The sequence below is a fragment of the Strix uralensis genome, chromosome 1, assembly GCF_047716275.1.
Source record: "Strix uralensis isolate ZFMK-TIS-50842 chromosome 1, bStrUra1, whole genome shotgun sequence".
Lineage (NCBI taxonomy): Eukaryota > Metazoa > Chordata > Aves > Strigiformes > Strigidae > Strix > Strix uralensis.
The window spans coordinates 116,220,553-116,241,703 of record NC_133972.1 but is presented as its reverse complement, the minus strand read 5'-3'; the positions used below and the strand labels follow the sequence as shown (position 1 = coordinate 116,241,703).

General features: G+C 39.9%; 1 protein-coding gene across 6 annotated transcripts; it reads right to left on the bottom strand.

The window, feature by feature from the left end:
- Positions 1 to 2,167: 2,167 nt before the first annotated feature.
- FAM210A (family with sequence similarity 210 member A) lies at positions 2,168 to 21,078 on the bottom strand. Of its 6 annotated transcripts, XM_074877831.1 has the most exons (6): positions 20,845 to 21,001; positions 11,033 to 11,105; positions 9,586 to 9,712; positions 7,873 to 8,345; positions 5,625 to 5,736; positions 2,168 to 4,001 (listed from the first exon to the last, which is right to left on the bottom strand). In XM_074877831.1, exons 4-6 carry the CDS (start codon positions 8,319 to 8,321, stop codon positions 3,735 to 3,737), a joined length of 828 nt encoding a protein of 275 aa, XP_074733932.1. In that variant the 5' UTR covers positions 8,322 to 8,345; positions 9,586 to 9,712; positions 11,033 to 11,105; positions 20,845 to 21,001; the 3' UTR covers positions 2,168 to 3,734. The 6 variants fall into 6 exon arrangements, with proteins under 6 accessions (XP_074733932.1, XP_074733942.1, XP_074733963.1 ...); XM_074877841.1 differs by lacking the exons at positions 11,033 to 11,105; positions 20,845 to 21,001 and adding an exon at positions 21,011 to 21,078; XM_074877862.1 differs by lacking the exons at positions 11,033 to 11,105; positions 20,845 to 21,001 and adding an exon at positions 21,011 to 21,028 and having other exon boundaries at positions 9,586 to 9,709.
- Between the last annotated feature and the right edge of the window lie 73 nt (positions 21,079 to 21,151).

The window sequence follows — 21,151 nt, the reverse complement described above, 5'->3', positions numbered from 1 at the left end:
CTTGTATTGGGCTGTGACTTCAGCTCTGGCCACACATACCTACAACATTATCTCCAGCCTCATATTGGGCCATGACTTCAGCTCCAGCTTCTGCTTGGGCTCTCATGACTAACCTGGCTCCTGCTTGGTCCTTGACTTCTGCTCCAGTGCTAGCTTGGGCTGTGACTTCATGTCCTGACCAGTATCAGGAAGCAGCTTTGGCTCTGGCCCATGCTCAGGCTGCAGCTTTGGCACTGGTGTCAAATCAAGCCTTGACTTAAATCAAGGTATTGGGATGAGACTTCAGGTCCTGCCCCATCTTGGGCAGCAATGTTGGCTCTGGCCCCACCTCAGGTTGCTATTTGGGTTCCAGCTCCATCTTCAGCAGTGACTTCAGCTCCAAACAATGCTTGGGCTGAAACTTTGGCTCCTGCCCCTAATTGGGTCATACCTTTGGCTCTGGTCCTCATTCAGGCATTATTTGCCTTCAGTCCCATCTTGGGCTCTTAATTTAGCTCCAGGATTTGCCTCTAGCTCTTGCTCAGGCTGCTACTTCAGCTCTGGCATCATGTCAGGCCATGACTTTGAACTCCTGCTTGAGTGGTCACTTGGCTTGGGCCCTTCCTTACACAGGCTGCATCTTCAGCTCCATCTTGGGCCACTACTTCTGCTCCAATTTGTTTTCAGGTTGCTACTTTGGCTCTGGCTCCATCCTGGGATGTGACTCTGGCTCTAGCCCCCATCTCGGGCTGTAACTTTGGCTGTAAAGGGACAGCCCTTGCCCATGAAGATGATGAGCTGCCAGGGGAAGAAAGCAGCCCCTTCTAGCACTGACTGGGTGGGTCAGCAGGCAACTGAATATGCTCCCGGGCTTTTCACCTCACCAAGGACTCCTGGTACTCTGCTGGGACAGCTCGGGGAGCTCAGCTGGGCACTCCCTTGCTCAGGTCACTCGTTGGCTGCCTCAATGCCAGCTCTAGGTGCTGCGGCCAAACTGCTTTCCCAGGTTGTGGCACCTGCTCCTCAGATCCTTCTGTGCTGCCAAGAGCACCCACTGATGCTGCTCCACCTTGAGGGACACCTCTGCCCCATGGGAGCGTGCCAACTGTGCTGGCTTGGGCACCAATAAGAGGAGACCCTGTGTTGTCCCCAGGCACCCCCTGCCAGAACAGTCCTGGTGCACTGCCTCACCAAAGGGGGATGGACACTGGCTTCCAGCCACACGCACCCACACTAGGTCTTACTCTCAGTAATGAGAGCCATACCCTAGTATTCTGGTAAAAGCTACAGAAATAAGTGAGATACAAGGATGAAAGTCAATTTTATCCTACAGTTGAAATTGCGGTGTAGCTGGGTACGTGCTGGGCACCCCATGGTCTAGCATTGTTCATTCCCTGGGTGGCCCAGGAACTCCCCAGCTGGCCTCTGCACTAATGAGGCAATGCATTGATCCAGATGAGGCCAACTTGAGAGAAGGGTCACCAGTACAACCAAGCATTTACTAATTGTCACAAAAGCTCTCCAGGTCAGATTTTCAAAGTCTTGAAGATTTCCCCTCTTGCTTTGTGTAGATCAATCCACAGGCATAATTGACGCTTTGTTAATTGACATCCTGGGTGAAGGATGTGGCTGTCCCAGAAACTCTTCGAGGTTGTTCATGCTGCAAAATTGACCAAACAACAGAGAGATGAGGGTCTTGACAATAGTCACTATGAGCTGTTCCTGCAGCTGCAGAAATGGTCACATAGGACAGTCTACTGCACATAGTTAAGAGACTTCTTTTGTACTTCGCATTGGTAGTGAGGGATCACATGAGCTCTGGAACCAGTCACAGGCCAACTGGATAGGGGTATCAAAAGGGTGTGTCTGTGTAATGAACAAGTTCTAACATGCCTGGGGCTACAGACCCATCCTAGGACACCAAAGTGCCCCTGTGCAACCCCTGCCATGTGCAGAGATATGAATCCTGTGAGCTGCACCAAGAGGTTCTCCCATCTGCCCCTAGACTGAGAGGAAGACCATGCAATATTACTGGGGCAGACTTTGGGCTTTGCAGGGTACCTCAGGACATGAGCAACACTGCCCATAAAAATGGGCAGATGCCAACATCAGAAGAATGTACACTAAAATAGAAGGAAAAAAACATCTATCCAATCCTACAGTAGTGCTCATCTCAACAGCATAAGAATTCACAGAATTATTTTTTTAATAATATTTATCAGAAACATGGCACTTTACATCTTCAGGGCACTGAATATACAATGATTATTCCTCACAACATCCCTGTGAGGTAGACATTAGATTGCAGTTACTAATTGACATGTGGACAGAGGCAGATAAGTATGTAATCAATCCTGCACAATTAAGTTAATGAAGTTCAACTCACAAACACAGAAAGGCCCTCAGTGACTTGACTGAAAACGTAAGAGTGGGGCAGAGTTGATAAAGTTATCAGCTATATTCTTTTATTCTAGTCAATTAACAATGCTCAGGGTCCAACTGTTGCTTCCCCATATCCCCCTGAAAAAACACACCTTTGTTTAAACAAGATACACATGCAGAGAGTTGCTACAAAGTGAGATCTGCAATAGAAATTTGGAAAAAACCCCTTAAATTTAGCCTACATTTGACTAAAACCATGAGAGAAGTTTGTCTGCCCAGTCAAATAGAACAGTTTCAACTTTAGTCCTTTATGACATTACTGAGACAGCATTTCAGCCTTCAGCTATGAGTAAGTATTTGCTTGAATTAAGAAAATCTAGGGGAGAAAAAGTTTGGTAGACCATGATCACTGTCTCAGAAGTTATCCTTATTTTAGTTAAATTGTTCTACTGAAGTCTGAGGGATTCTTGAATAGGAGGAGGAACTTTTGGGTTTAACTCTAACTTTGCATATGTTTAAAAAGCCCCTTAGGATACCAATTTCTCAAGTAAACTTCTCTTTCAGAATTTTTTTGTTCTGAAAATGGAATAGAACAGTTTTGTAAACTTTAACATAATAAAAAACCCCTAAGTTTTTAATATACAATAATTGATTAATTTCATTTAATAGCTTCCTTTCTACTGTAAATCAACTTTAGGAAAGTATACTTGACAGTATGGCTACTGTGATTAACTCATCTTCTTATATCTTTCAGTTGAGATTCCTGAAAATATACACTGTCCAAGAAAGATTCATAGTCTCAACCTGTAAACTACCACAGCTCAGCTGAAGTCAATGTAGGCATTATAATTCATTCAGACTGAGTAGCTAATCCATCGATTCCTTCATGTGCAGTGTCAGTGATAACGGTCTGTCTCCAAGCTGAGAGATGAGAGAGGCCTGGGTCCACGTACTCTGAAAACCACAATATGTTGCCTTTCCCAGTAGAGAAATGTTCATTCTCATTTAATGGAAGATTCAGTCTAATGGAATAACAGCTGTGCAGTATGTTGGAAGAATAAAGTAGTGGCTTTTGGAAGAAACCATTTTGGGAGGGGCAGGAGGTAAGAGGAAGAGTAACTGTCAACACTATTACCAATGGACACAGAAACTTCTGAGATTCTCTTTTCCTTCTGTAAGTTGAAATCTTGTCACAACTCTTCCCCCAAGGAACTTTAACCTTGGCAAACATACAGAACTTTTAAATCCACAGAGCAGTTGTAGTCTCCAGACAAGGGGGAGGGGGGGGAAAAAGCTCAGAAGTGCACTTCGTATATCCTGCCTCAGAAAGGGTTAAAGTGCTAAGTTTGATATATCAAAAAATTAAGCATCTCTTAGTCCTTTATCTTTTTAAATGAAACTTTATCTTTGGTTTCTTGTATCTTCTCTGTAATTTTATCCTTCGTTTCCTCCATCTTCTCTGTAATTTTATCCTTCGTTTCCTCCATCTTCTCTGTAATTTTATCCTTCGTTTCCTCCATCCTATCTTGCAGATATTCCTTTACTGGTGGTGGTGTGGACATGTAGCCATTCTTACGTAGATATTTAACAGTGATGGATGTTCCTCCCAAAGTCACAGTGTATCTGGCAGGAGTTGCAATCTTAAAAGAAACCAGAGAATACACCACATTAATAAAACAGGACAATATTATCTAGCAAAAGATATTTTCAATATTGAGAATTTATTTTGGCCAGTGTCAGATACTAAAAAGATCATCTATTTATAAGGAAATAAGCCAATTTACAGTGCAACCCCCAGAAATGCATATCTTTTACTTAAAGTATCCTTTTGACAAAACCAGCACAGGCATTACACTTCCATTTAAAAAAACAATCTCCCCATGCAGCTTGTGGGATGAGTATTAAGCATCTCAGAATGCAATTCAGATCAGACAGTATGTGAACACTGAGCCATATAAGCAAAGAGGAAATACAAGATATACTTTAAATTCTAAAATTCACAAGAGTATAGACATCTTTTGGTCTAAAACTAGGACCTGCACATAAAAAACTAGAGCTAAAAGAGACCTTAAGAGGTCAGCTATTTCAAGACACTACAAACCAGGTTTGTTATTCAAGACAGACTAACCTGTTCTTTCAGAACTTCAAAGATGAAGCCTGCACAGTCCTCCCTTTTCAACCTATTTTAGTGCTTCCACATCTTGAAAGTTTCTTCCAACACTACCAGATCTCCCAGCTATAATAAAAATCTTTATACTTAACCACATTTATTTATTGGTCTTTTAGGCACAGGAATTGTCCTGGTTTAACCAGGATAGGGTTAAGTTTCCCCAGCAGAGGGGGGGAGCTCTAGCCGGGTTATTCAGATACCATGTGGACGTCACATCCTGGCAGGTCACATTTTTCCTGGCGGGAGCTCGGTGCACTCGTGGTTTTGTACATCGTGCTTCAAACTGCTGTATTTGGTAGCTATTTTGCTCTGTTCATTGCTATCACTATTACTGTTGTTGTTTGTTGTGTTGCTATTGCACTATTGTATTAAACCTTTCCTTATTTCAGTCTTGGGGCTTTGTATTTCACTCCCTTTGTGGGGGAGGGGCAGCGGCCTCGTGGTCTCAGACGCCGGCAGGGGCTAAACCACCACAGGAATAATTGGCAAGAGTAGCACTTTCACATTTTGTTTGGAAAAATAACCCCTTTAAATAACAGATAAGAAGCACATCACATTTGGAAACAAAACAGGTAAGTGGCATTCAAAGTGAATACAGTACTTACATGGACTGTGTGCGTATAAAGCAGTAAAAAGAGACCCACACCCGAATGTAAGTAACCGACTCAAATGGACAATGAAAGTACTTGACAGTGATGGAGGCTAAGATAGGAAGACAAATTAGCGAATCCTGTAGGATAAAAATAACTGTACTTTTATCTGGAAATCATGAGGTGTTTAGACTTTACCTCTTTATCCCTGTTAATTATGTCTGGAATACAGAGGAATAACTTAATTGTAATTAAATCTCTGAGGGCAGACAACAGTTCTGCAGCAAAGAAGTTGTTTTAGAAATACAGATAGACTCCTTAAAGGAACACAGAGCCCATATCAACTCGCATATGACTATTTTTACTACAAAAATGAATGCTCAAGTATGTGCAACTATCAAAGAGAGAAAACAGCATTAATTCTTTGTGCTATAAACAAATAAACCCTGTTTAGTTCACCAGGCAAGATCTAGACCTTATTTACAAACTATAATTATACTTACTTTATACAATGCATATGCAGTTAGTGCATTTCCACTCTGGGAATTTTTCAGGATGTTTACTATGCTGTCTGGTAAGCCGATCAACTCTAGGAATGGAACAACATTCACTCCTCTGTAAAAGAGAAAAAAATTGACAACCTGAATTGGAATTTGAAACCTGAACAGTGATTTACAGTATCATTTATGTTCTTTATTATACAAACTTTGTAATTTGATAGCAAAGTAGTTTTTCATCTAAGCAAAGTACTCACAGGATTTATATTTCTGTACATATAGGCAAATTAATGTTCTCTTCAGCATTCCAAGAGGTGACCCATTTATATTATCTCTGTTGGGCTGAGTAGCTACTAACTTACCTGTGTCCCAGTTTATTATGTTTGGAGGCAAGTAGATAGAATGCTGGTAAGACAGCTACTCAGGGTCTGGTTGTGCAGGTTCAACTTCATGTTCTCGTTTCCCTAAACAACTACTTTTTAAAATCTCAGACTAATCTGCAGCATGCCTGGAAGCACAGAATCCATACTTCTGTGTCCTCCATTCACTTTAAATATATCAAACAAACAGAATGTGGCAAAAGAAAAGGAAGCAACATGTTATATGGACAAGACTTCAGGGGGTTTGTGCCCAGTTGTTCCACCTTATCAATATAAAGTGCCAAGATGGGTGGAGGGAGCTCCTATCACAGTTTCTTTCTATTTGAAAACCAGGGAAGCTAACATCAGCACCAAGGAAAAAAAAAAAAGACAGCCCATTTTTACATTACAGTAGAACACTACATGCAGTTATAGAAGACCTGGCTTTCCAATATTTAGAGATACTCTATTTTTAGTATCATTATCCATTTCTACCTAATATTTTAAGCATTCTTCTGTACATGTGATCACTTTAGTATTGGGAAAAATAACAGGCAGTAATTTACCATGTTACTAGAACCTACAATCTGAAGACCTATCCCCAAAGTAGAAAATGTAGACCTAGTAAGATCTGAAAGACAGCATTAACTGTGTTATTTCATAAACTACCATTTTTAGTCTCATGTCATGAGCAGTCATTCTGAAAGTCATTTTTCCACTTCAAGGGGGTGCTGCTCCTGTGGCATGACAAACTGAAGCTTTGTTATAATTAGTCTCTAGTTAAATATTTCAGTTGTTTTCATCTGACAAATACCTATTTTAGCAGCTAACTTAAGTGTTTCAAGAAAAGTAATCTTCACTCAATCTGCAATGTCTGGAGGTAAGCATCAACCTGAATTCATCCAAAGTAAAATATTTTTATAACTCAAGACCTTTATTCCTCTGACATGAGCTAAATTTAGAATGACATTTGGATCTATAGCTCCTAGAAAGGGCAATTATGCCAGCTGGTTAGAGTAACTAAAACAAACACTCCTGCGGTAAGGCATTCTGATGTCAAAGCCCCATTCTTGCTGCCACGAACTGTCATTGTTTCATGCTATTACTAAATATACAACACTAGCAATCCAGAGATAAACATTTACTCATATTTAGCAAACCATTTGCAGATAGATAAAACCTCTTTCATCTGAACTAGCAGCTCCTAGCTGATATAGTAGCTTTTTTTCTAATAAATGCCATTATCTGGCACATGCTATAGCTGAAAGAAACTAAAATCAGAATACTTAATTTAACTTTTTTTTAGCCACACAGATATTTAATTTCCAATTAAAAGGTCTGGCCTACAGTAGCAATTTGTTCAGTGGAAGGCAGGAAAGACAATAAACAAAAAAAAGGAAAAGATACACATGGCTTGTGAGGAGCTCAGAGAGGTAAACGGCATCACAGTCCAGTGATGAGGGAGGATTGGGGATGAAGCAGGGGAAGTGGTGAAATACCCCTCAAGTCCACTGGCAAAAATCAACAGGTCTATAAAGATCTCACCTAGCAATTTGTTATCAGGATTGCAAATCCCTATCTCTACCTTGTGAGAGGTTACTCATAATTTCAATGTTTACATCCATGCATATTTTGGGGAGATGAGCATTCCTTCAAATGTTAGCAACATATCTGGTACACAGCAATAAGTGTGTGATAATGTTAAAGTACGTGACACTTTCATGAACCCTATATAATTTTGATATTAATCTTATGCTTCAGATAAAAATGTAGCCTCATTTCCCTATTACATAGAGGCACTTTTTAACATGTAATAATTTTTATGTCCTTTCACCTGTGAAAGTCACCCTCAATTCAACAACAGTATTGGGCACTGCAACAAAATATCAACTTACTTCATGGCTGCATAGTAAAAGGATCCAAACCATACAGTGGAAGTCAGAAGATGCACTGGAATCATGACTTTTCCATACTGTTTAAAAGTTTTCTTGAATCTCTGAACAAGACTAATTGATTTGTCTTGTAACGGATCAGGATCTGAAGAATCTGACTCTACAGGGCTCTGCTTGGGTGTATCAGTGGCTGAAGTCAAAGGATTTCTCTCTTCTGGTACTTTGTGAGGAGTGTCTGCTGGCTGTGATGAAAAAGCACTTTTCTTTGAGGCGAAGTGCGCTGCACCTGCATGAAGACATCGTTTAGGAGGGTCCACTGCCAAAATCACTTTGCATTCAACGTTAGACAATGCTGATTGTCCTTTTAAGCACTGAAAGATACTAGTGCGAGGAAAACCCAAACATGTCCCATGTGCCAGTTGAGATGCAGTATGTAATAGACTCCGCTGCATTTTGATGAAGTGTGGCTGACGTTTCTATAGAGAGGAAACAAGAAAAGAGTGAACAAATTGCATTTCAATAATCTGATTTCTGTTTGCTCCAATGCCACTTGAAATTCTCAAAATTTAAATTGCTTTCTATTTTTCTACTTTAAATGGTTTTCCTTATCTTGCTTTGCAGAAATTGTTACCTTCTAGAATTAAGCAAATAATTTTAGATATCACTTCTTTAGCATTCTGAACTAAAATGGACTCTTTACTTAACCCACTCTGTTCCTCACAGCTAAAATGCTCATTCTATTCTCTAAAAACATTTTAAAATGTTTAGTGCTATCTACTGCCTTTATCTGCATAATCTGGCACAGTTATTGAAGAGTTACCCTTGAAATGTCACTTCCAGTAGCAACTGATAGTTTGGGTGATACTTTGAGCCTACATAAATGTAGCATGAACTTACTGAAGTGCAATTAAAATTAATTTTTGGTGTCAATACATTCTTAGTGTTGGTATAATCTTTCATGTACTATTTTGAACTAAAAATTCATATAGTAAAAAACCCAATGATAATAATTATTAATCAATAATCAATAACCTTAATAGTAACAAACTTAAAACTAACAGCCTGCCAGTATACATCTGCTAGGAAGGGGATGGTACTGTTGAATGTCATGTATTAACAGCAGCAAAACTGAACTGCCATTTACGAAATATCACAATGCAAAGAATATTTTAAAACTCTTGATAACCCAGTTAACTTTATGATTTTTAATACTTAACAGTTACTCCTGAAAGTTCAAAAGAACCATTGAGAGATTCCCCACAAAAGAAGAGAGGAATTTTGTTTGGCATGTATAGTCATCAAGAAGTCATTTTTTTCTGCCAAAAAATGCACGCTTTGAACTAGTGAATTAAATACTAACGGCTTTCCTTTATACAATGACTGCAAGTTACAGAACTAATTTCCTTCCCTCCAAGAAGTGCCACTAATTGAGTTTATGTAAAAAATGCCAGTTAAGTCAGTTATATTACAACTTTCGAATTTTTCTGATGCCTTTACTTTTTTAATTATCATAATGAGTCTTGATCCAAACGAGAAATCATTCAAGTTTAATTGAAACTTGACTGTCACCCTCATGCCTGCTTCCCCTTCACCTATAGCCTTAGATATATTTCAATCAGGTGTTTTGATAAGTAAATTTGTCTAGGCTGCTGAAAATGATCAATACTTCATAACACAAGCAGAAGGTTTTTTTTTAAAAAAAGCAGCCATACATACCCTTTATTACTTTCCAGATATGCAACAAGAAAAGTATGATTATAGGGTTTGGATCTTCAAAAAATTGCAACTCTTCCACTAGCTTGGCACCTTTCAAATATATGTCTTAAACATATTGATGACTCTGCTAAAGTAGAAAAAAAAAAGAGAAGCATTTAGAGAAACAACAACCACAGCAAACTAATATTAGCAAGATTTTTGGTCAGCCTGAAACATTGCTTTCTGAAGAAGCTACTGGTGTAAATACCCCTTTAGATACTGGCACACTAATGGGAGATTTTCTGTGTAACTTAGAAGTTCCTCAGCTGTGAATTACTGTTTGCTTCCAAGACAGAAAAGTTTCATAACCCAAATGTATCTGTCGGAACATTGCTGCCTGTATGTTTTCTAAGTATTTTTACGTCATTGTTGTGCTTGAATTAATTGCAATTACTAGAATTACAATGTTTGATGTGGGGAAAAGATTGGAGGAATGGTTTCAAACTCCCTGAGATCCTCTACCTTGCATGTGAAGCACAGACACCCGCTTTCGTTGAACTCATACTAACGGGAGGTATTGCATCAACAAGGGAAAAGGGGACTCTTGTCTCTATGTAAGCAAGTAGTTACTCACTCCTGTTGAGTTATGAACTCAGTGGGAGCCAAGAAGTGCTGCTGCTTACAAGAACAGTAAATCAGCTATGGGTACTGCCTCTCAACAAGTCAGTCCTCTGTAAGAATTCACCGGACAAAGCAACTGCTTGTAGTATCTCTGGTTTTATGAGAAGCAGAGATTCTTGCTGACTTCTTGGATCCAAATGCAATTGCTTCTCAAAACAAAAAGTAGCGAAAACACTCAGCAAAACTGAGTGTTAAGTGGCAAGATGGCAATCTGTCATATGCCAGCTACCTTACTGATTTATAGAAATAACAACAACAAACTGGAAGACAACTATATTGCTTGCCTATTGCCATTTACACTCCTTTTCTGAGGGATAACACTCTCCACAGAGGACTGTTTTTCCCTCTCACTAGTAGTACAAAATACTGAGCATCTGCCCTAAGTAGATTTTCACAATATTCAGCCAACAGACTCAGCAAAGGATACCTATCCTTCCACGGAAATTTGGGAGCTCTTGAGTCAGACTTCTGCTGTTCATCTGTTCTCAGTGGATGGTACCCTATTGAAAAATACCTATTCCAAACAAGCTTTGAAGATTGCCACTATACAGCATGGGGGAAACTATGCTCAGCACTCTTGATTTTGGTTCATTAAAGTTACTAACAGGACTCTGCATTCCAACAGCCTTGGAAAGAGACCATTCTGTACAGAAGCAAGATGAAGTTGAAAAAGTATTTCTGAATCTTCCCATGCTATAGAGTATATATACTAGCATTTCTCAGAACACTGTTCTAGGTTTTGTTGTCCAGCACCTACTGACAGCACAAAAGTACCATCGTACCACACCTCTGATTCATTGCAAAGGCTCTGGAACATTGGGGTATGAAATGGCTTCCAGGGGGTCAGAGTTCTCCTTGACCTGAAGAAGCAATAGCTCATTACTATATGTTCAACACGCATCAGTCAGTAGCTAACACAGCAGTGATTAGTAAACAAGTTTCAAGGCCTCTGCTCACAGAATTAAGTGCACCATGTAAGACTTGAAAATAGAATGTCTTTGATGGCTTTAAAGCAAGGGAACTACCAGGCCCACTGACAAAACTTGCCATGCCCCATTGTCCCTATATCCTATATTAACTAAAGGGTTTTTCTCCATGGTGCAAGGGCTTAGGTTTTATAACCATCTAGGGTAGATCCTGAAAAGGTCCCGAGCGCTGTAAGCACAGATGATAGTACGGTTCTAGCTAATATTCCATGAGACCGCTTACTTTTTGCTTCTCCACTTTAAAAAAGCTTTTTGCTAGATGCTTAGGTATGATAGTGCTTACATTTGTGAGAATAAAACAGTTTTTTTCAAAACAAGGGTGGCATTTTCCCAATGACGCTACTGTGTTTCATAGGTATGTGCTTTATTTTACTTATCTAAACAAACAGAGGAGAGACTTTTGAAGCATTAGTAAGTTGGGAATTATGCTACTATCCAGCAGCACTACAAGACTAAATGAGGGAAGTATTACAATGGTTACAGCAGGATGTAGGAAAGGCAAATGAATGACAGATTAAAATAGCATATACTTTGTAAATTAATTTTAAAGAAATGAATATTGTTAAGGGGGTGATTGGTGCAGCTGCTCAATTGTAATATTTTAATTACTTCGCTCAACATTGTAAACAAATCTTAAACAGGACAGACAACTCAAAAGTACACAATAAATGTGGTTGGAGGTCCAAAGAAATACAAACCTGTAGTTGTTTCATCCCTCTAAAATACAAGATGAATACAGAGAAATCTGCCCTTTAAGATGCAATTAGCGAAAGGAAGTTCCTAGTACCCTGTGCACTCAACAGGCAGCAGGAGAAAGCACATCAGTCTGAGGATTTGATATATGATTTTATTCTCCACGTATAATACTTAAAGAAATTGCTGGAGCTACGTAAGCTATACAATTGCCCCTGTAACTTCAGGTTGTTAAAATCACTCAGATTCTAAGGAAGTAACCTAAATGTTATCCACAATTGCACCTAGTGACTTTTCAAAAGTTGTTTCTTAATTTTGAAGTATTTCATTTTTTTCATGCCATTGGAACAATGCTGCCAAGGTACAGAAAAGGACAGAAGCTAGAAGCTTCAGATACCAAGGTGGAAAAGCAGCTGGCCTGTGGCATAAGAATTTTGCAGGGGGCAGAAGGTGTTTTAAAGCATCTTAAGTTTCTACATTAGCTTTCTCTTAAAAATGTCACAATGAAGCAAAAAAAAAAAAAAAAAAAAAAAGAGGTGTCTGAGGACAAATATTGCTGTTCTCTGCTGCAAGAATCTCATGTGGTCAGTGACTGAATAGATACCAGTAGGACAAACTATGAAACAATATACAAACACTTTCGGGATGAGGTCTCCTCTTCAGTGCTGTCATATTCTGGCTAACTATTTAGTAGTTATCTCCAGCTGGCTGTAAACTGAGCTGAAGAGATCTTGGCTGTTCAGGACATACTCCTGGTCGGACATCCATTTAGTTCCTGAAGGCACGTGTGTCTCATGGCAAGCTATTAGCAAGCCCTCTGATGTAAAGGGAGTGCTCTAGTGGCCTCTCGAGGAAAAGTGTAGATCAGCTTCTCATTACAGTGCAAGGGGTTTTATTTAGCAAACTTTTGTTAAAATTGAGATCAGCTTTGGCATAAACCAGATGTACTGCAGGAGTACCCTATCTCTTGCATTTGCTCTGCTAAATCTTTCCCTTCCAGTGATTACTAGGGAGTAGAGATTAGACTTACTTTTGTTCCTGAGGACAACAAAAGTTCAGGTTCTTTTAACGTCAGAGTTGGTCTCTGTCTACCACAAATTCATGGTTTTGGACATGTGCTAACATTTTATGCAAAAAACCCAACAGGGGATCATTGTAAAACACAAAAGCAACAAGCCAGGCCAATATAGGTGCAGCAAAGGCTGCTGTGGATCTCTCCTGTTGGAGTAAAGAGAAATCATGCCAGACATGCTGTCAGATGAAACTTTCATCAGGATAATTTGTATAAAAACAGTTACCCTGGTAGTTATGTTTAAGCTACCAGAGAAATTAAAATACAAGAATGAGGGTGGATATAAGATGGCAAAAACTTTAGCATAAGTTCTTTTGCAAAAAAGGTCAGAAAGCCTCTGAGGGAATTGCAGGCATAGTATATGTAGACTACATTGGTTTATTTTCTTAGTTCTACCAGAAACACTCTGGACACAATATGTAAATATGGATGAATTTAAAGCACTTTTACGTGTTCTGTTACTGTTTAAAAACAGAACATTAATTATACCACAGGAGAGTTCCTGATGAAAATCTTCTACTCCCAAGGCACCTTTCTATGAAACCAGAGAATTAATCTGCATTTTTGCCATTTTTAGTGTAAAATCAAGAAAACTTTGACAATTGTTGTATATAAAGAAGAATTTTGAAAGGACACAAACCAAGTTTTCAGAAGTCCTTTCCAGCTCACCTTTCAGACTGTATAAAAAAGCAAATGTACAGAGATCTCATCCAAACAGCTCGGTTTAATAAAAAAATCCCATTGTATTGCTTACATTTTTACTAAACATAATTTTTTTTTTTTAAAAAAAAGCATCTTGCCAAGCTAATAAACCAAAATAAGAAAAACACAACTGAACAGAAAACATATATGGGTCGCCTAAAAAACTTGGAACACATTTGAAGATCATTGTAATAATAGTGCAATACATGCAGAGCATCATTGTTTTTCCTAAACTCAATGTAAAATATAACTATAAACCTCTTAGTAACTGCAATGGTTCAGCACAGGATGCAGTCACTATCCATGGATGGGAAAATGGCAGCGTATAGGGTCTTTTTATTCTTTGTATTAGTATTTTTAGAGCGCAATAACGAGCATTTAGAATTTGTATTTTGACCTTTACCACTTTTGCAGTATCCCTGATACAATCTGTTATTCATTCTAAACTAAGAAACTTGGTTATAATTTGAAGTTTGGGCATCACCAACTCTCTAATCTTGTCTGCCATTTAGGGCTGTCTAAAAAAATATAACACCACATTTTAGGTTAAAGGGAGTAATGCAAAATAAGTCATGGTAAAATTTATTAAAATCTCAGTAAAAAAATCATGATGTTAAAACAAATGAAGCTCTTGTAGACAAACTACCCTAAAACATTAGCCCCATCCCACCTCCATCATGTCTAATCTCGTGTAATATCTTCACTTAGTAAACGCTGTAATTTTAAAATTGATCATAATACAGAGGTTCAATACTCAGATAAGTGGAGACAAGCCAACAATTCTTTTACCCTTATTTTATCTAAACTACTCTGGTTCATGCTAAAACAAACTTAGTGAAGTCAAGAAAATAGAATGAGCCCTCATAGGGTTCTTACACTGCAATCTTCACTACTACAATTTTCTGATACTTAAGTATTAGAGAGCACAACAAAAGGTATTCTTGCAGATGTTTATAAAGTCCAACCATTGGATTTGGAAGGCAAATAAAGCAGGAGAACTTAATGTAATGCCCATGTGTTGAGTTATAGATCTGGAATGCTACAAAGGAGGCTTAACAGCTGATCTGCATCCAATCAATATGACAGTGGTATCCCCATTTTCCTTTATGTTGGAAGGCATTAGATCTTAAGCTTGAACACAGATAAGCATTATATAAAAGTGTGGATGCTCTCTCCTTAATTCTTCGTTAAAAAAAGTATCACAATCATTTGTAGTGTCTTCTGAACTATGTTTTTAATAACTGGTGCTAATCCATCGTTTAACTTTGTTTTCCTGCTTTGCAGTACTGAACAGCTAAGCTGGGTTCCTTCATTCAGAAGTTTCATTCTGCCCTCTACTGAATTTTTGCATAAGTACACCTCTTATACTAATACTACAAAAGGTCTCTACTCTCCACAATTCCTTCCAAGTGTAAATTTGCTGGATCATCTTCTACATTAGTTCCAGAGCCCCCCAAAATAACAGGCACATGTCAAAGGAAGGGGAAAAAAACCTGCCTTTTAAAGTGCTATCTGATTTGATTTTTTGTTCATTTGTCACTCTATACACACGTTTGCAATAAGCAAGTTGAAGAAGTTATGCTTTTAGACATTAAGCTTAAAAATAAGCATAATCACCTATGCTAAAAAGGTTAAAAAAGCCCTTTGTTAGCTCACAGCAGGTAGTGTACTCTCTGCTTATTATTGTGCTCTTCTGCACATTACCTTTCACTTTAAGCTAATGATCAAAATAAGATCCAATTCTCTCTCCTTTCTATTCCACTCTTATGTAATAATTTTCCCAAGCAACCCCTAATAGCCTTTTTTGTCCTTTTATCTCCCAATGTATCATCAGTTTACTCCCCTCAAAACACTTGTGTTTTTCTGTCAGAAGGTTTTCAACCAGAGGGCCCTTAACATGGAGGTGTGTGTGGGGGTGCTGTGGGAAGTTTCTACTAAATAACTAAAAGGGGCTGCAAAAGGTAATTCACATAAGCAAGCCTCCTGTCAGCAGTACCCTGCATATAGCTTTGAACTCCTGCAGAAAAAAACCCCACAACTTAACTGGTGAGGGGTTAAATGCTAAAACGCAAATAAATACACAGATCTGTTTTCTAAGCTTCACTGAAATATTGTTTGAAAAATCTCTTAGGAGTTCTCAATAGTTTGTTGAACTTTATTTGGCCAATTCCTTGCCTCCTTCAACTTCCACTGAGCAGATCAAGAGTTCTTGACTCTACATTTTAACACATGCTGGAAGGCATTAGAAACATGACTATTAGTTCTATGTTCAGATAGTTCTTTTATGAAGTTCTGCTATCTCTCTTTAGAGCTCAGAGCTGCAGTGAACATCTCTTTGCTAACAGAGCCATCAACAGCAATCAGTAGGTTGCAGACAAAAGTGAACTCCATCTTGCTCAAGACTTTCCGCTATTCATAAATTGGATTCTAGTATCCAAGCTCATTTTTTAATTCATAATCTTTCTGGTCACTCAGGACTTCACTAACATATAGAATTTAGATTATGACATTTAATTTAAACAGCTCTTGGAGTTATAATCAAATATTTATTCCTGAGAGGTCTAATAAAACAACTGGAGACACACTGCAGATACCATGACTTTCACCAAAACAAATGGTGCTAATCCAAATAAAGTTCAGCCTGTTTGACCAGACCATAGAATAAGAGCTTAGGTATTCAAATACTTTCTCCTGACTACTTATAAAAGGCATTTATTAGGAATACGCTTAAACTTAGATCTTAGCATCAACTTTGTACAGCCTTCTGCCTCATCTTGCACTGTGACTACAAAAATAGTTTCTTCACTAGCCTTGATAAATACCATTTTTGCCACCTTGGATCTTCACAGGTCTTGTCTCATTGTTCTGTGTCTCTTCCCTCCAGTATTGACTGTAATCACATTTTAAATGCAAATTATGTAACAATTTTACAAAACACTTAAAACAACAACTCCCACCAAGTAACAAGTCCTTAACACATCAACTGGGCCCAAAGTGCTTCTAAGACTTTCAAAAAACATGCTCAAGGAAAAACTCTGAGGCCTTACAATTAGAAACAAAGTAGGGAGAAATGTAAGGCAGCCCCAAACTGAAAAAAACCCACAGCTTCAATAAGAACAGAATTCACAGTGGAAGTATTAGGTTCAAGATTTTTTTTCTTTAACTCTCTCACCACATTTATTTCACATTTTCAAACACCAAAAAGCTGTCATTTTTCCCGGCAAAAAATACAGAACATTCATCTTTCAGCAGAATTAGTGTTGGCAGACATTCACTTCCAGTATAAATCTTTTCTAAATATTCAAAGTAAGTGTTGAATTCTCTGTTGTGAATTCAAACTTGTCCATATGGGGAAATATGTGTAGTATCAATCAGAATATCTTGAAAAATTACGTGTGAAGAGGCTGATCATAACATTTACAGAATACACACATGCTCAAAACCACACTCTTCATCTAATTTTTAGTAAATGCTATTCCCCACATCTCTACAAATGAATGCAAACTGTTCTTACGAAAGAAGTACTACTTTTATTAAGGCCTTGATACCCAAGTGGATAAACTTTCTTGCCCATTATTCAATTTAATGCCTTACACAGCACCTTTGGCATAGAGGACATGATTGCTAACGTTGCCAGCCATGCAAACAACAAAATGACACCATCTGCAAGTTTTCGAATGAGCATCAGACTCAGAGCTGTGTCTTTACACCAGAAGGAACTCTGATGGGACTTCAGTAATAGTGCTCCCACTCAGTCTGAAGTAGCAGATTTACTACATTACTGTAGATTTACTACATTGCTGTATTCGGGCTGAGATTCAGATTGCTGTGACTGCAACACTGCAACCTTTGGAAGCACACTGCATTCTATGAGATGTATCAACAAGGCCCAAGGCTTGTGTTTCAGCACAGAAACATCCCTCTGTCAGAAAGTACTGTCCTATGGCCTGAGGCAGCAGGGAGCAAAAGATGCCATCTAATTTTAACATTAGCAAAATCAGCTTTTAAATCCACAAAATATTAAAAACAAATAGTTAACTGACTGGCACATGTTGGGGCTAAGCACTACCATTATTACAGTTAAAAGGTAAGTGCCCTCACATTCTATTCAAGCCTTCCACCAGCCACGTTTGGAAGAGACTCACAGAACTGCTGTAAAGCCACTCATGTATTTTTATTCAGAAACCAAAAAAATCCATCCCTTTGAAAAAACTACTGCTGTGTTTTATAATTTGTTCATGAGCACCTGACTGTATTAACCCCCATTCCCTTCCCTCATCCCACTCTGCAAGGACTGACTACACAAGTTCTAGAGAGCTGCAGGGGATCATCTGCTACAACATTCTACAAAGCCACAATCACAGCCACACAACTTCTTGTTTTGTTTATATAAGAACTGTTACAACATGGTCAAGGTCAGTTTTTGGACAAGATCAAATAGAAGATCCACTGAATTAAAATTTAGAGCCCAGCTAAGCAGAATTTTCATTTTCTGATGTGCACAGAGTAAGACCTAGTTTTACCATTCAGATGTCTTTGTTTAAACGGAGCAGTGTCATGTCTGGAAACAACCAAAAAAATTATCATTTTTCGCTGACTCATACAATGGGTAGCTAGTTTGAAGATGATGCAGGGACAACTGTCTGATGGAAGACACTAGGGTAGAAAGGATTTGAGCTGTTTAGACGAAAGACAAGAGTTCACAAGAACACAGATCATTGCCATTTGCACTGCCTAGACACCCACCCAGGTAAAGTCCTATTGTACAATTCCAGTGCCTTAAAGGAGAAAGTGCCTGAACTGCTTACTTGCTAAAACAGATGAAAGGTGGGAGTACTGACGTAACTAGGTGCACCAATCTGGGCTACTAACACCTTGTTAAACCATAGTTTTGCTGAGTTTGAAGTGATACATTCCTGACTTAATATGAACAAAGTATGTTGGACTTAATACACCTGTACTGGTACCTTCAAAACCAACTGAATTTAGGAAAGGTATCATTACAATAGATAAGGATCTTTTAACTGAATAATAACTTTCTACTCTTACTGTAATTTTATTACAATGACAGGGACATGAAGAATAATCTGTGGGTTTTAGAGGTATCATGATCCAAGACTTAAAAATTAAGAAAAAGTCCTGTAACTTGAGCAGTAGTCAGCTTCAGCTATCTGGGTTCACAGTCTATCAACACGAACAAGAACTATGTTGGATCTTTTTCCCAATTTGCAAAACTAACTGATTGCAAGGAATGCTATGGATTCAACTAACAGTTCTACGTTTTAAAAATCAATGCTCTTCCTGCTTTTGTCATTTGTTGTGGCCTTATCTTCAAGGTCACTCAGAACTTGCTACAGATCCAGAAATGTGTCAAGATGCAAACTGAGGGCTGTTATCTGAGATAAGGGGACATCAAGAATTCCCTGAATTGCAAAAACACACTTCAGTTTCTTAGTGATGCCTGTAAGTATACACACAGAGCTAGGTCAGTTGATCTATAGAAAAGATCATCTACAGCAGGAGAATTACACAGATCCTTTTAAAAACCAAAACCAGATCAAACTTTTTCTTATCAGCTGCTATAGTCTGTGAAGTAGATCTGTAAACAGTCATGCTAGACAAATCTTTAAGTTCTTACATACTCTTTAACAGTCTGAATTTGCCTGCTCAGTTTTTGCCAAGTGCACACCACCTGATACCCATCTACCTAAATCATCATTTTTTTCCCCCTCCCTAACAGAAATGCTTCTCAAGCAGCGACTGCAATTCAATAATGCTGCCACAGAGGCCAGTCATACCCCTTTTACCTCAAACAGTCCTTGAACAGAAAAGGAGACAAACACCTGCTGTCAATCCCATAGGAGGAGATGAATGATGGGGACACATTATCCTCTGTGCATGCATTTCCCACACAGAAGCAGCTGCAAGTCATATAAGCTAGTGGCACAGGTGGCAAGACATGTTCCAAATGAGGAACCTGTTTCCTATTTCTCCCTAAAGTAGCAAAACTTTGGCAAATCATTTTACGTTTAATACTTGTAACAGCAGTAACACCTTGGGGTTTAGGTAAATTGAGGAACACTTTCAGTTTAAGAATCAGTTTTGGTAAGGAATTCTAGGACACTTCATGTGCTAGTATCCAAATGAACGTTTTCTCTTTTGGGCCACCCTGTAGAAGGCATTTCATTAATGGGCATAAATGAGGCTGAACATGTATTTTGTAAAACCTGACATTTGACTTAAAATCCTTAACAAAAAGACTCTTATGACTTCTGAATAACTCCCCTGGTTAATTACCAGAAGCAGATTATTAACGAGAACCATAACTCTATGCAACTTTACCAAGACAGTTGTGTCTCATTCAGCCAGCCACTCCCTCCTATGGATTCAGAGGCCTTCAAAGCTAGTCCATACGAAATGTCAGAAAAAAAAGCGCTGAAAACTCAAGATGAACAAGAAAACACAGTTTTACCAGTGAACGGGTAAGAGGAGCAAAAGATCAGACTTCTCAGTTTTCAGATTCTCCTACTGAGGGAAGCCAGCCCTTTCCTCGTATTTGTCATGTGCTACAAGCGAGTCACCAAACCCCGCGCAAAACATTTATTAGACTAAAAGACATTTGTACAGCCACTTTAAGGCCTCTAAAAAGTCAAGACATGCGCAGAACCAGTTGTCTCGGGAGAGGAACCCCCTAAGGAGCATAACCTAACTACAGCCCTTTAGCGGTTACAACTCTTACAGAGACTCGCGGCCGACATTTTTCACGCCAGAAAAAACAGCCCCAGAGTTTGCAAAAGCGAAAGCAGCCAGAAGGCGGGCGCGGGGCTCCAAGCGGGCATTGCGCCCCGGAGCGGACCCTCCTCTCCGGCCACCAGCGGCCGCAGGTCAGTTAACCCAATCCCCCGGGACTGCGAGAGCAAAGCCAGTCGGGGCTGGGGGCACCCGTGCGCGGCGGGGGTACCTGCCCGCCGCCCGCAGGTCCTGCCGCTCCCCACCGGTCGCCGCCATCGCCCCCGTCGCGCCAGCGGCCCCGCTCCCTCCCCCACCGCCGTCACCCGCCCAGGGGGTGCTCGGGGAGGCGCCCGCACCCGCCTTCGCCCGCTCCCGGGCGGCAGCTCCTCTCCCTCGGCCCCACCAAGCGGGTACCTTGTGGCCAAGCCACCGCTGCTCCTCACGGGCCCCGAGCCATGGAGACGCACCGGGCAGCGGTTGACCAACGGCCGCTGCCGCGCGCGCCGCTCCCGTCACCTCCCCCTACCCGCCCCGCGCGCGCGGCAGGGCAACGTGCAGCAGCGCCCGTCCCCACCATCACCTTGAGGCCCGGCAGGGGCCGGCTGCGCACGCGCGCACGGCCGCCTGGGGCTCGTAGTCCTCTTCCTCCTCCAGCAGGCCGAGCCCCGTCCCGTTTTACGCGTGCAAGCGCCGCGCTTCCCCCGCCCCTCCCCTCCCTTCC